General features: G+C 47.6%; 1 protein-coding gene across 1 annotated transcript in view; it reads left to right on the top strand.

The window, feature by feature from the left end:
* Positions 1 to 13,147, top strand: part of ITGA9 (integrin subunit alpha 9) — a 298,459-nt gene that overhangs the window by 35,762 nt on the left and 249,550 nt on the right. Inside the window, exon 5 of the mRNA XM_019727631.2 lies at positions 5,907 to 5,974. Within this exon, the coding sequence (XP_019583190.2) occupies positions 5,907 to 5,974 (68 nt within the window). The remainder of the gene's footprint in view (positions 1 to 5,906; positions 5,975 to 13,147) is intronic.

Raw genomic sequence — 13,147 nt, 5'->3', positions numbered from 1 at the left:
CCAATTTTAAGTGCAATTCTGTGGTATAGCGTACATTCATATTGTGCAGCCACCACGGTCAATCTCCGGAACATAGTCCCCAACTGAAACTCTGTCCCATTCAACACTAACTCCCCATTCCCCTCCCTGCAGCCCCTGGCAACTGCCATTCTACTTTCTGTCTCAATGAATTTGATGACTTTAGACACCTCACATAAGTAGAATCATACAGTATTTGTCCTTTTGTGTCTGGCTTATTTCACTTAACATGATGTCGTCAGGGGTCATCCATGTGGTAGCATGTGTCAGAATTTCCTTCCTTTTTAAGGCTGAATAATATTCCATTGAATGTATACACCACGTTGTGTTTATCCATTCGTCCATCAATGACAAACATTTTTTTTTTTCCCAAAGGATAAGAATGTTATCCCTGGAAGTGTGCTCTGTGACACAGGATGGTGTTGCAGAAGCAGGTTAGAAGAGTCCTGCTGTGGCTTTAAATAAACTCCTTGCTCTCTCTGAGCAAGTGTCTTCATCTGTAAAATGAGTGGATAGGATTAGAATTATAGACATTCTCTAAAGATCATTTTCCCTGTTAAAGCCTCTTTCTCTCACTTAATTGTAAGGTTCTACCTTTATTGCAGAGTGCATTTAATGCTCACCAGAGCTTAACTGTCAATCATCTTGAAAAAATGTTCTCCCTTCCTCTCTAACCTAGCTATTTAGATAATTTTTTTGTTCCCTTCAGGTTGTGGTCCCTGATAACTGAGGGTAGTTTTGTCCTCTCTTCAGTTTTGTATGTTTAAATGTCCTTTTTATTAATAGCTATCTGCCTGAATTTGTTGTTCTCTAAATTCTTTACTTATTGGTTATTTAGTATTCACTCAGAAATTGAGCAAAAAATTAAATAATTTAAGACTGGAAAGCTGTTTTTTTTTTTTTAATGTGGTATTTTATTTCATGGCTAAGCTAAGGAACTATGGAAAAATAATTTAAAAATTGATGTGTTAAAAAGACTAGCTTTGAAAGATGAAACGTTCTCAAATGAGTAATAGGAAGAGAGATTAGTAGAAAGGGCATATGTTATGCTGTACATAAATTTTGATCTTTCCAGGGGTTGGTTTTAATCCCACCGGCATCTGGGAAGACTGCAGGAAGTGACCCCACCCAACTTCATTCTTGAATGAATTAAAATTCATTAGTTTAAGCTCCAAGCGTAGAGTTGTGGATTGTGAACATTTGGAAACTGGTATTTTTTTCCTCTCGGAATTGCCTTCTGTTTAGACAGGGCTTAATACAACCAGAAGCCAAACCAAGGGAAATGCTACCATTTTTAGGAAGAGGATCCATACAACTTAGTGAATCAAAGCACATGACGTAGGCCCAGTAATTCAGTCAGTCTCGGCAGAAAGACAGAGCTTTCCAACCTGTTCCCAGATCCTCCGAGTGACTTCTAGGTCCTCTCTTTCCACCATGTCTTTTGCTTCCCAGATTCAGTTCCCCCAAATTTAACAGCATTGGGTTTCTTAACAGCATCCGTGAGCTGCCGTCATGCCATGCCTGATTGTCCCTTGCTGCTTCGAGGTGGATAAATGTTTTGTTCTGCAGCTGAGAGGGAAGGAGCTAGCATGTTGCAGCCTTCTCTCTGCCTGGCCATGTCCTGGGGACGTTTGGAGACTGAGTGGACGTGCCCAGGAGCAGCCCACTGCGGGGCCCACAGCCTTTGTACGTGTGCAGGAAAAATTCTTCCTGGAAACACAAGAGACTGAATGTCCCAGCCCTGATCCCGCCACCCTGCACTTCCTGGATTTCTCAGTGGAGGGCGGGTGTGGGATGGGGGGAGGGGTATTTCTTGGGGATGCCGTGCCCAGGGCAGCCCCTTGTCCCCACACCCACTGCCCTTCTCATAGTTCTGTGGGAGACGCTTTCCTCTCAGGCCTAAGCAAGCAAAATCAAGTGTTTCAGGCTACGGGTATGGTAGGTAGGTAGGTCTACGTATTCATATCCTAGGTCTGTACGTGGACATGTGGAAAGTGGATTAGCAAGAAGCCTGAAGTTTCCCTTTTTGCAGCATTTTGTAAAATAAAAAAGGAGGTTAAAATAACAGTGTTGTCTTTCACTCCCAGAAATAACACTTAAAAGAGTAAAATCACCTGAAGTGGGCAGTGGTCCAGGGGCTGGTGTGTCTCCTGGGAAAGCCCCCATGGCCCAGGCTGGGCCCTCATGGTCACCACAGCCCGCTGAGGTGTCAGTTTACCTTGTTCACTTCACAAAATGCTTCCTTAGATCACTTCTCACTCACTGAGGCGTATGGAATATCCAGGAGGCCAGCACACTGTGATTTTTTTTTTTTTTTAACTGAAAGGAGCAGACGGGGCTGGCTCTGGGCACAGAACCTGGGCTTTGGGCGGCCGCATTCGTACAGTGACGCTGCATCTCAAGAAGCGATTGATCAGGAGAAGCTTTGGAGTCTTCTGTGAAGGCTGCTCACATCAGTTCTTTAGAGGGGTTTGGCTTTGAGAGGAGTACTTGACGGAAGGAGAGCTGGACTTGGACATAGGCACGTAACTTCATGGGCCGCTGTCTGCCGGGCTGGGTGGAGCCATCGGTGGCTCAGCGGGTTCCTCTTAGGTTTTTGAGGACAGTCAGTGAAGGCGCATGTCAGGGGGTACCCAGGGGTCGAAGAACTGGACCTGAATGCTCTTCCTGAGTCCCAATAGGAGATGGAATTGCCCCAGGTAGATTCAGCAATCAAGGTTTGGAAAGCCCAGAAAAATCCGTGCTGTGGACCCTGGCCCTGCTGTGCTCACGCTCACCACCATCCTCAGTCCTCTGGGGTTAGTGGTGGCACCAGGTGGAGAACCAGGGCTGCCTGGTACCCAGAACACACCTCCTTTTCAAGCAGGGCTGCTGTTGAGGTCAGAGAGCCTGCTAGGTTGGAAGAGAGAAAGCAGGGCTAGAAGATCACGGGACAAAGGTCCAAAGCGAAGCAGGTTGGATAGTTCAGGTACTTAGTGTCAGTCAGGAGGGATGTGCGTGGGCTTTGGGTCCTTGCATAGAGCAGTGAGTGTGCATACCTTCCCTCAGCACCCTTCACTAGCACAGCCAGGTACCTGGCACAGGGCTGGTGTTGGGACTCTGAGGTGAAGGACTTTGTGTTGAATAGACTGGGGGAAAACACATTTTGTGATGGCGGGGAGGGGTTCGTTTACCTGTACCTGCAAAGTCACCTGGACAGAGAAGCTGAGGAGAGGTCTGGAAGGCTCTGGAAGGCTGGGAATGTGAACCTGTCTAATCCAGGAACACCAGCTGAGCCTTCCTCGAATAGAGTTGCCATAACTGCCTCCACCCCAAAGGGTGTGTGGTGGGATGGGGTAAGGGTGGACGCATTAGGATTGGATCCTATTTCAGCTTCAGGGGTTAATCGCAGAGCCACAGAGGATTCTGGGAGGTTGGAACATGGCCTGTCCTCTAATTGGGAATTATGGTTCTGGGTACTAGTCAGGAGCCCCACATGGTTTGATTCCTTGTTCTGGAGCATCCTGCGAAGGCAGGTATAGACCCTGGGGTTTCAGAAATGTGAAAGCCAGTTGGATGGTACCTGCTTTCTATGTGTCCTTGGTCCTCAGACCTCCAGATCGGTCCCTGCTTGGGAAGACGGGCTGGCCTGTCACAGTGCCTGGGTGCTGGCTGAGGCAGGGGTGCTGGTAGAGGGACTTCACCTTGTTGGCCTTTAGTCTGGGGCCAGCTCCTAAAATGGCTGTGGCCACCTCAGAAACCCTAGGCCCCGCTCCTGGCATAGAGCTCACTAACACAGTTTGGGGATGAGGTGGAGAAAGACACTCAAGTTTTCTTATCTACTGTTTTTGAGTCCCTGTCACAGAGCTCTTGACACATGTTTCTTCTTTAAAACATGAAAGATTCTCATGTAAGTCCCATTCACGTCATAAATTTATGAGGCTAAACTGGTGTGTCCTACCGTGTAGTTTTGTTCAGTTTGTGGGGTCTGAATTTCCTTTCTGTGTTTCATTTGTTTGAGAGTTACAATTGGCTGTTTACCCCTAGAGTCGGTGGAGTGGATGTGCTTTTTCCAGACCTTCCAGATTTAATATTACTGTTCAGGTTGGGACGTTTTGATCCTTCTTGCTGTTGTGCTATGTGATGTAGTGTTTATTATTAATTTTTATTGTTTCATGCCATCATACAGTTCGATGCAGGGTCTATTTATGACTTTGCACAAGTCGCCTCCCAGCCCTGGTGCAAGATTTTGCAGAGAACAAGCAACTTCCGTTTGCCACTGGGTCGCTTTCTGGCAGGCCTGTGAGTTCTCCTTGTAATAACAGGACGAGGCTGGAGGAACTGCTTTAGCCCTCGGTGGAAGAGGAGTAACTCAATTGACATTCCGTTGTAATTTAGCAGTCGGTTAATGGCCACTTACTGGAAAATGTTACCAGGCTCTGTGGTGAGTGTTGTTAGAAACTGAATTACTCTGGATGTTTCCCCAGGGCCCTTTTCCCTCTTCTCTTCTAGTAGACACTCTTAGCGGCAGGAAGTGGCCCTGTGTTGCAATCATGGCTTCATTGTTCTTTTGTGTTATTTATTTTGTTTCAAATTTAAGTATATTGTGTATTTAAGTATAAAAGTTTCAAAATTAAGTGTGCTGCTTTTAATGGTACCAGAGACTTGCCAAGAGCCCAAGGGAGAGATTTGCCAAGAGCCCACAGGGTGACACGAGTGTCCCTAGGTTAATTTGCTGGGTAGCCCCAGCCTGAAGGTGCCCAGGGGGCACCTCTGAGCCAGTGTCCAGTGATGTCAGTTTCACAGGTAATTAATTTGAGTCACCTGAGTTGAATATTTCTCCATCTCCACGTCTTTACCCACATAATTATTTCAGTTGGCAGGTCACGTCCTGGGTTTTGTGTAACCACTCACTTTGTAAACCTTCGTTTGATAGGCCATAGAGGTGAAAGAATGTGAATATCTGAGTCTGCTGAACTTGGGGTAGAACCCTGGCTTTGCCATTTGCTAGCTGTGTGACCTTGGACAGTTCATTGAACCTCTCTGAGCCTCAGGAGTTTTACATGTTAACAAATGGCAATATGGGCTCCCAGGGATGAGGGGTCAATAAAATGGTGAGAGTAGACACAACTAACACAGTACCTGGGACACCGTCTTCCTTGCCAACTTAAAAATAAAACAGCAGCAACAGAATGCCCCCTTGTCAGGGTGGGGTGTTGGGAACTGAAGGAACGGAGTGGTGGAGGGAAAGAGCTTATCCATTTGTTTTCTTTTGACCTGGAGAGATCCTCCCCTTTTCCTTGTGCGGAACAAGGAAGACAGGTGTCAGGGTGTAGTGTCACCATACGCCATCAGTGACCGTGTAACCGTGTGCAGGGCAGGGCTGCGGAGCCCCCTTTTCCTGCATCCCTTAGGCTCTCATTTGGTTTCCGGTTGGATGGTAGAAAGCATATTGCCTCCAGCTGGATGAGTGACTTTTGGGAGGCTTGGTTGTCTTCCAGGGGACTCCACACTGGGAGGGCTACATCCTTCCATTTCTGGGTCATGTTTTCAGCTCCGTCTTCCTACTGGGGTTCTCTGTCCTTTCTGAACTGAATGAAATAATTGTCACCAGCCTCCCATTTAATTACGGCTGCTGCTCCTCTTTGCCCACATGTGTGGAAGAAGTCCTGGGGTGGGGGCGTGGGGGGGCACTTGGCAGCCTCGCTACCTGATGGCACCAGAGCCTGGATTTTTGCAGTCTGGTGGATTCCAGAGACTTTCCTTCCACGCCCAAGTCTGGAGGGTGTCCTGGGGCCCAGCCCGCAGCAGCACACGGGGAAGTGGTCAGTGCACTCTGCCGCCCCACACACGACTGGCACACACTGACAAGGCTGTGGTTTGTTCTCTTTCCTTCCCTCCCCTTCTAGAATATAAGAAGAAGTACGGAGCGGAACACGGCTCCTGCCAGGCTGGGATAGCAGGCTTCTTCACCGAGGTGGGTGTCAGCTGTTTGGGCATTTCTGTTCTCTTGGGGGTGTTCATTTCATTGCTGGTTCTGATTTAGGTAGCCCCGATTTTGGTCTTTTGATGTCCTCACACACTTGAGCTGTGAATGAGTAGATTCTGGCCCTCACATCCAGGCAAGGTTATTGAAACTGGTGGGGGCACCTGCTAGCCAGAGATCACTGGTGGGGTGGGGGCTGGCTCATTTGAAGGATACACCTGTTTGGACCATTTCTTTAGGCATCAGCTTGACTCTGAGATGCATGGGAAGAACAGATTAAAGGGGGTGCTAGCGAGACAGCACTCAGTAAGTTTGCGTCTTACTGTTGGCAGACGTGAAGGTATATTAAGCATATGGATATCGCCTCCTGTCAATCCCCTGCTCCAACTATCCGTTTCCCATAGACTTGCGTGCTTCCATGCCTGTGCAGTCATACCATGACCCTTGGCTGGTGGTACATTTTTAGGGACCATTTTCTTAACGTAATTCTTACCCACTCTAACTTTACACTTCATATCAACTCCTCATGTCTCAAACATTTTAATGATTGCCTGCCATGTGCAAAGTCCCATGGTTGGCCCTGGAAGTGGCACCATGAGCCATCAAGAGGCTCAGGCCAAAAAAAAAAAAAAAAAAAAAGTGCTTTATACTTTGAATTCATCTGCAGTCCTGTTGTTTTAACTTTCAAAACATATCCCAGTGTGACAGCTTTAAGTACCACCAGCGTCAGCTCCAATATCACCTGCAGCCTTCCAGAAACCACCATCATCACCAAAGTACACTGGCCCCGCATTGGTCTTCCTTCCTTCTTTCTTTCCTTCCTTCCTTCTTTCCTTCCTTCCTTCCTTCCTTCCTTCCTTCCTTCCTTCCTTCCTTCCTTCCCTCCACATGGTAAAATGCAGATGACATAAAAGTCACCACTTTAAACCATCTTGAAGTGGCACTTAGTATATTTATAAAGCTGTGCCACTGTCACCTCTGTCTGGTTTCAAAGCATTTTTATCACCTCGGTCTGTACCCCTCGGCCCCCACTCTATTTCCTGCACATCAGCCTGAGGAATCTTTCAGAATCAAACCCTGTCATTGTGACTCCGTCGCTGGGGCTTCCCATTCCATGGTAGATTAGCATCCAAACTCTGTGTCCTGGCCCAGGGATGTGACTTTGCTGTCAGCTCTCCTTCACTCACTATAGGACAACTGAGCGCTGCAGGAGGGCACGTGACTTTGAGGAGGCAAAAAGCCCCTGACCACCCACTGGCTGCCAAAGCTTTCTGAAGAATTGTCTTTCTGGTCAAGTGCAAAACTGTCCACCTTACCTTCCAAAATTGCTATTTAAATTCAAGGAGAAAATAGACACTTGGCAACTTAGTGTCTAATCCGGAAAGCAACATGCAAAAGGTAGAAAACCCAGACCAATAAATACGAGACCCTTCCCTCTCAAGTCCTCACCCCTGACTCTCAGTAATTCTTATGCTGTGCATTCACTGTCATTTTTATGAGTCTACTCTACACTCCACAGAGTTCCATGCTCAGCCTTGCGAGTGGCACCACCCATCATCCTAGCTATTCAGGCCAACAATGAAAAAGATTCCTCTCTTACTCCTACATCCACGCCATCCGCAAGTCTCATCTCCGGTGCCCTCAAAACCTGTCACAAAGACATCCATTTCTCCCCACGGCCACCCTACAAACCTAAGCCACAGTTACCTTGCTCCTGGCCCACTGCTGAACCTCTTGATTTCCTGCTTCCAGCCTCACCTTCTACAGACTCTTTCCACACAGCAGCCATAACGAACTTTTAGAAACAAGAAAAATATTGGGGTGCTCCTTTGCTCAGCACCTTCCTGTGTCTTCTCATCACACTTATAATAAAATCCAGGCTGCTCCACACGGCCTCCTGGGCCTTCCTACCTCTTCAGTCTCCCCTGTTCCCTGGCCACACCCTACTTACCGCCTCCAGCCAGAGTGACTTTTGGCTGAAACATGCCCGACTCTTACTGGCGTCATTGTCCTGGAAGCCCCGACACGTGGCATCTTGAGCGCAGTGCACGTGTCTTTAGAGGAGATGCGTGGTGGAGGAATTGCTGGGTCAAAGCTCTCCACAATTTGAATTTTGGCACATGTCGGCAAACGGCACTCCAGAAATGTTTACCAGTTGACATTCCTCCCAGTTGTATGTCATTGTCTGTCCCTACATTCTCTCGCTAACACTTAAAATTTCTGTCATTAAAAAAAGATCTCATTTTGTTTTAATGTCCCTTTGCCTTATTATTAGTTCAGTTTAGTATCTTTTTCAAATATTGGCCCTTTGTATTTGTTTTCCTGGAAGTTGCCTGTTTATGTGCTTAGTCCAATTTGCTTTTTATTTTTTTTCAATCGTTGTTTTACTCATCTTTTAGGAACTTGTATTTTCAACACTAATCTCTTATTTCATATGTGTTACAAATTTTTCTCATTGGTCTTTCACTTTGAAGTTTGCTCATGGTGTGTTTACTATACTGGCATTGAATATTCGTACTTGGTCAAATCGATCCTTCTTTTTGTACTGGATTCTAGACCTCTCTCTTACGAATGTCATTCTCATCCTAAGACTATGAATATCCACCTGTATTTTCTCCTAGCACTTTTATAATTAAAAAAAAGATGAATCTCTTTAATCCATGTTGGATTTATTTTTGCAAACATTGTATGGTGGAAACAAACTCCATTGTTTTCCCAGATGTATAGCTGGTTGTTCTGATACTGGGGTGCTAAATACACAGTTTCTGCTGTCCCCATTGGTTTGAAATGCCATGCTGCTATATGCTGCTTCTTCCATCTCAGTAAGCATTGAGATTGTATAACTTCTATGGCTGCCACTCTTCCAGTAAAGTCTAGTAAAGTAAGACTCAACCCATTAGCACCAGGAAGTGATGACATGGTGGATGGCAGTGCTGTAAGAAAAGCTATGTGGGCTGGGTGTGCCCAGGGGTTTGGAAGTGGGAGGGAGGGAGGCCAGGTAGAGGGCTGTGATGTGGTCCAGCTCCAAAGTAACAGGGCCAGCTAGGGAGACACTTTAGAAACGAAAATGATGAGGAGCATTGGAGAATATGAAGGTAGTATCAGTGGGCTGGGTGGCCAGAGGACTTTGGGGAGAGAAAGGATGGTTTGAGCCAGGGTTTTGGAGAAAGGTGGTGCTGGTGGAAAGGGGGCTGCCCAAAGAAGGATCCCTGGGAGAGGTAAACTGATGGGTCTGCTTTGGACAGCTGCTGTGTGAGGTGATGGCACAGGACACTTGTAGATGTTATTCATTGATTCATTCATTCATTTATTTTAAGGAGGGCACAGCTTACAGTGGGGATTGTGGGGATTGAACTGGCAACCTTGGTGTTATTAGCGCCTTGCTCTAACCAACTGAGCTAACTGGCTGCCCCCTTGTAGGTGTTTTTAGAAGATATTTGGATATAGGGACTGGAACCCAGCCTGAGTTAGAAACTTAGATTTGTCCAATGCTAGTAACTCCGAGGGACTGGGTGTGCTTAGCATGGAGCCCCGGGGAAAATGTCTCCTTTAGATGATGGGAGAACAAGCAGACTCATTGCAGAAATGAGAACTCATCAGAGATGTTGATGAAGAACTAAGGGAGAGAAAGCGTTCCTGGGGAGGGGGTGTCATTGTGGTCTCACCAGCCGGAAAGTCAGGGAAGATGAGGGCATTGGGGCTGGGTGGAAGGAGGGTTTGGGAGGAGGAGTGGGAGGGGCAGGGGTGCAGAGGGAAGCCCCAGGTGGCTGTGCAAGCTCCAGGTGACTGAGGAACCGGAGGACCTGTTAAAACTCCAGGCTCGGGGCTCTAGAGCCTGAGGGAAGCACAGTGCCTCAGCACGTGTTGGCTACGCTGGGAGGAAACAGCAGCGCATGGAGTGGTGGGGGCGGGGGTGGCAGGATTGGGAGGCTCAGCCCTCTGACCCAGCCACACTGTCTCCTGGCCACTCTGGGCTTTGGCCTCTGCTTCAGTTCCCAAGCTTTTGGCCTCCTTAACCAGGAGGTCTTTGAACTCCCTGCCTCCCTCATTTCTGGAACTTCAGCTGTTGGAGGCTGAGCAGGAAATGTGGTCAAAGGGGTCAAGCAGTGCTGCTCTTTTCCTCTGCCCTCCTGCTGACCTCGTCACTTGGGCCTGCCTTTGCTGGGAGCTGGGCTGTCCCTGCACGGGACGGGCAGCTGCCTCCGAAGCTGGACGTGCTTCTGTGGCCTTCCGGACGTGGCCATGTTGCCCTGAAATACTCTGGCCAAAAGTGCCTGCTTGACCTGGAGGTCGGTGACCCTGGGGTTATCAAAGCTGTTTGAGTTATGGATACCATGTGGGTTTTACCGGTCACTGAGCACAAGGGGGAATTTCCTGGGAACTTTGATTTTGTAGCCTAGGAGAATAGAGGTGATAGGTATGCTTCTAAGCAGCAAGACGTGGACCAACCCCGCCAGCCATGGAGCCCACTGTGGAAGCCTGGAGACATCCGGGGGCAAGGCTGTTTGGCACAGGCTTCTGAGGTGGACCTTGAGCATTCTGCTACCCTTCTGCTCATGCCAACTTGTGGTGTGCAGGGAAAAGCCCACGGCTCCTCTCAGCACCCCCAGATGCCCCTGTACCTCAGGAGGTGATGCTAATAAAGGCCCCCACTGTTTATTGATGGGATTCCACACCCTGATTGAAGTGGTGGCAGCCTTTGGCTCATGGAGAAGCTTGTGTTTCTATGTGTGACATTCACATCGGCTCTTCCTGGGTAGTGGGGAGCGAAGCATTGGTCACACTTTCCTGGCACTGGTGGACAGGGCCAAGAGGGCACAGGCGTCAGCCCTAATGAATGGAAAACACTAAATATGAGGGAGTTCCAGGGGGGAGGATGCTGCTTTCCTGCCCCTTCCCCCTGCTCCCAGCCCCAAGGCCTCAGTTTATCCAGTTTGAATTGAAGGGAGATGGGGCATGAACACTAAGAGGAGAGGAGGGGAAGAAAGGGCTGTTAGTTTTAAAGGTTTTCGAGGAGAGGTCTCATCCTTCTTGTAATGTTTTGAGAGAGGGCAGGCAGGCATATGTTAGACATGCATTTCTCAGCTTTTATCCTGGATTAATCTAAATCATTGGAAAAGAACACATTTGCTGCCTAGTGTCCCAAAGGCTTTACAGGCCCGTGGTGATGCTCAAAGCTTTGGCTTGTGAAGAACAGCCGGTGGAGAAAGTGCTACGCCGTGGACACAGCTGGTACTGGGATATCATTGTTCATTATGTTCTTTGGTGCCCTTTGTATTAGGACACTGATACTAGGATTCCTTTCTGAGCCCAAGGCCAAGGAAAGTCTCTCTTCTTCGATGGATGAACTGACCACTGTCTCTCTCACACCCTTTCTAGGACTAGCATAGTCCCTTACACAGAACAGATGAGTAAGGGGAATAAATGGATGGACGAACGAGCCACCCATGTTTTCCCAGTGATGAGTCCTGAGTGCAGAAAGTGATATATTTTTATAACATCGTGAGCTCCCTCGGAGAGTATCCAGCGTATCATCCACAGCGCCCTTGGAGGTGGACAGGGTCTCAGAACCTTCAAATGAAGTGTTCCTTGCCCACACCTTCCTGAATTATCAAGAGCCAAGCATCCAGGCAGGAACCTGGTGGCTTTTCTTCCATCTGTGCTCACAGCCTCCTCTTTGTTCCCAAACTGACCCCGGAACGTGTGATGGTCAAAGCATTGCCCTGCTCTCCTGCCCGCGTGCTCTGTCTGAGGAGTCGCTCTAATTTTCTTTTCTTTTTTTAGATGTTTCTGACTTTCTCAGACATTTGCTCTCTGGGAATTCGGTGTGGCTTCGTGAATTGTCACCAGAAACTCAGAATCCTTGGGGCAGGATCTACAAGTCCCTTTTCTAGGGACTTGTAGAAAACCAGCTCTTCTGGCCGTGGTGAGGCCAGCTCTGCAGAGAGGGGCCACCTGGAAGGATGTTTCTGACATGGAACAGTGTGTGGGGACTTTAATGACAAAGGGAGGCCGTGAGAGGTGACCTTCACTGTGGCTGTCACTCCCATGAGCCCAGACGGCCTGCACCTTTGGGTGTTTGGTATAGTTGAGGGGTTTCCTCCCAACTTTGTCTTTATTCTAACCCTTTAGGATAGAATTTTTCTAAACTATTTTGTACATTTCCATGTTGCCTTCCCCTGGGAATGTCATACAAAGAGGCTTTATCTGTGTATCTAGTATATAAGGTTTCAGACGTAATAGTAGGTGCTTAATAGATACCGTTCAATGAAAAATGAATGATTGTGTTAGAAAAATAGTTTTTATTATTTTTTTATTGCAGTGCAGATACTTTAGAAACTATAGACCATCAAAAAGAAGGGATTCCCTGTCGGGGAAGGAAGGAAACAAAGCCCCGGTCAGGACACCAGGGACCCACGGACACCTCCTTCCCCATCACAGCCTCCACACAGCACGTGCTCTATTTTAATGCCTGTACAATGTCATCCCACGCACTCATTTTGCATTCTCGGAGGCGACTTCCTTGTCAGTGTTTAATTGTTGTTCTAGAAATTTGAACAACAGGAAACACACTTCAGGGATAAAACAGAGAAAGACAACAAAAAGTTCTTGTAATCTGTCACCTAGTGGAAAAATGTGCCCACACACATTTTGGGGGCATATCTTTCTGGTCTTTGTCTGTCTATCTGCATACGTTTTTTTTTTTTCCTTTTATAAAAGTTGATCGTACATATTGTTTGGTACATCCTTTTTACCTCAACAGCACTTTGTGACTCAGTCCTGTTAGATCTTCCACAGTGTTTTTACTGCTATAGAATTCTGCTGAACGGATGTACTGTGATTTAGGATCCCTATTGTTAGACGTCTTGGTCATTTCCAACTTTTGTTAGCACAGTTAGGATGCGTCTTCTTGTGGGGAAGACCCACGCAGGTCTCCATGCTGCCCTCCTAAGGTAACCGGATCATTTCTGAGCACGAGATTTGTCATCAGTGTTGGTCATTAGATGGTTCTGTAGCACAGACATGCTCTCAGGCTTGTGGAGGATGTGGGCCCATTTGCCTGTCATCCAAATGCTGAAGACAGCTGTGTCTTTGTGTTCCTGGGTCTGCTTTTACTAGTAGTTGCTGTCCCTTGCTGCTTGTGGTCTCTTCCCTTTCTAGTCT

Source organism: Rhinolophus sinicus, linkage group LG10 (genome assembly GCF_036562045.2).
Source record: "Rhinolophus sinicus isolate RSC01 linkage group LG10, ASM3656204v1, whole genome shotgun sequence".
Classification (NCBI taxonomy): domain Eukaryota; kingdom Metazoa; phylum Chordata; class Mammalia; order Chiroptera; family Rhinolophidae; genus Rhinolophus; species Rhinolophus sinicus.
The sequence above is the reverse complement of the archived record's forward strand: the minus strand, read 5'-3'. Positions and strand labels throughout refer to the sequence as shown.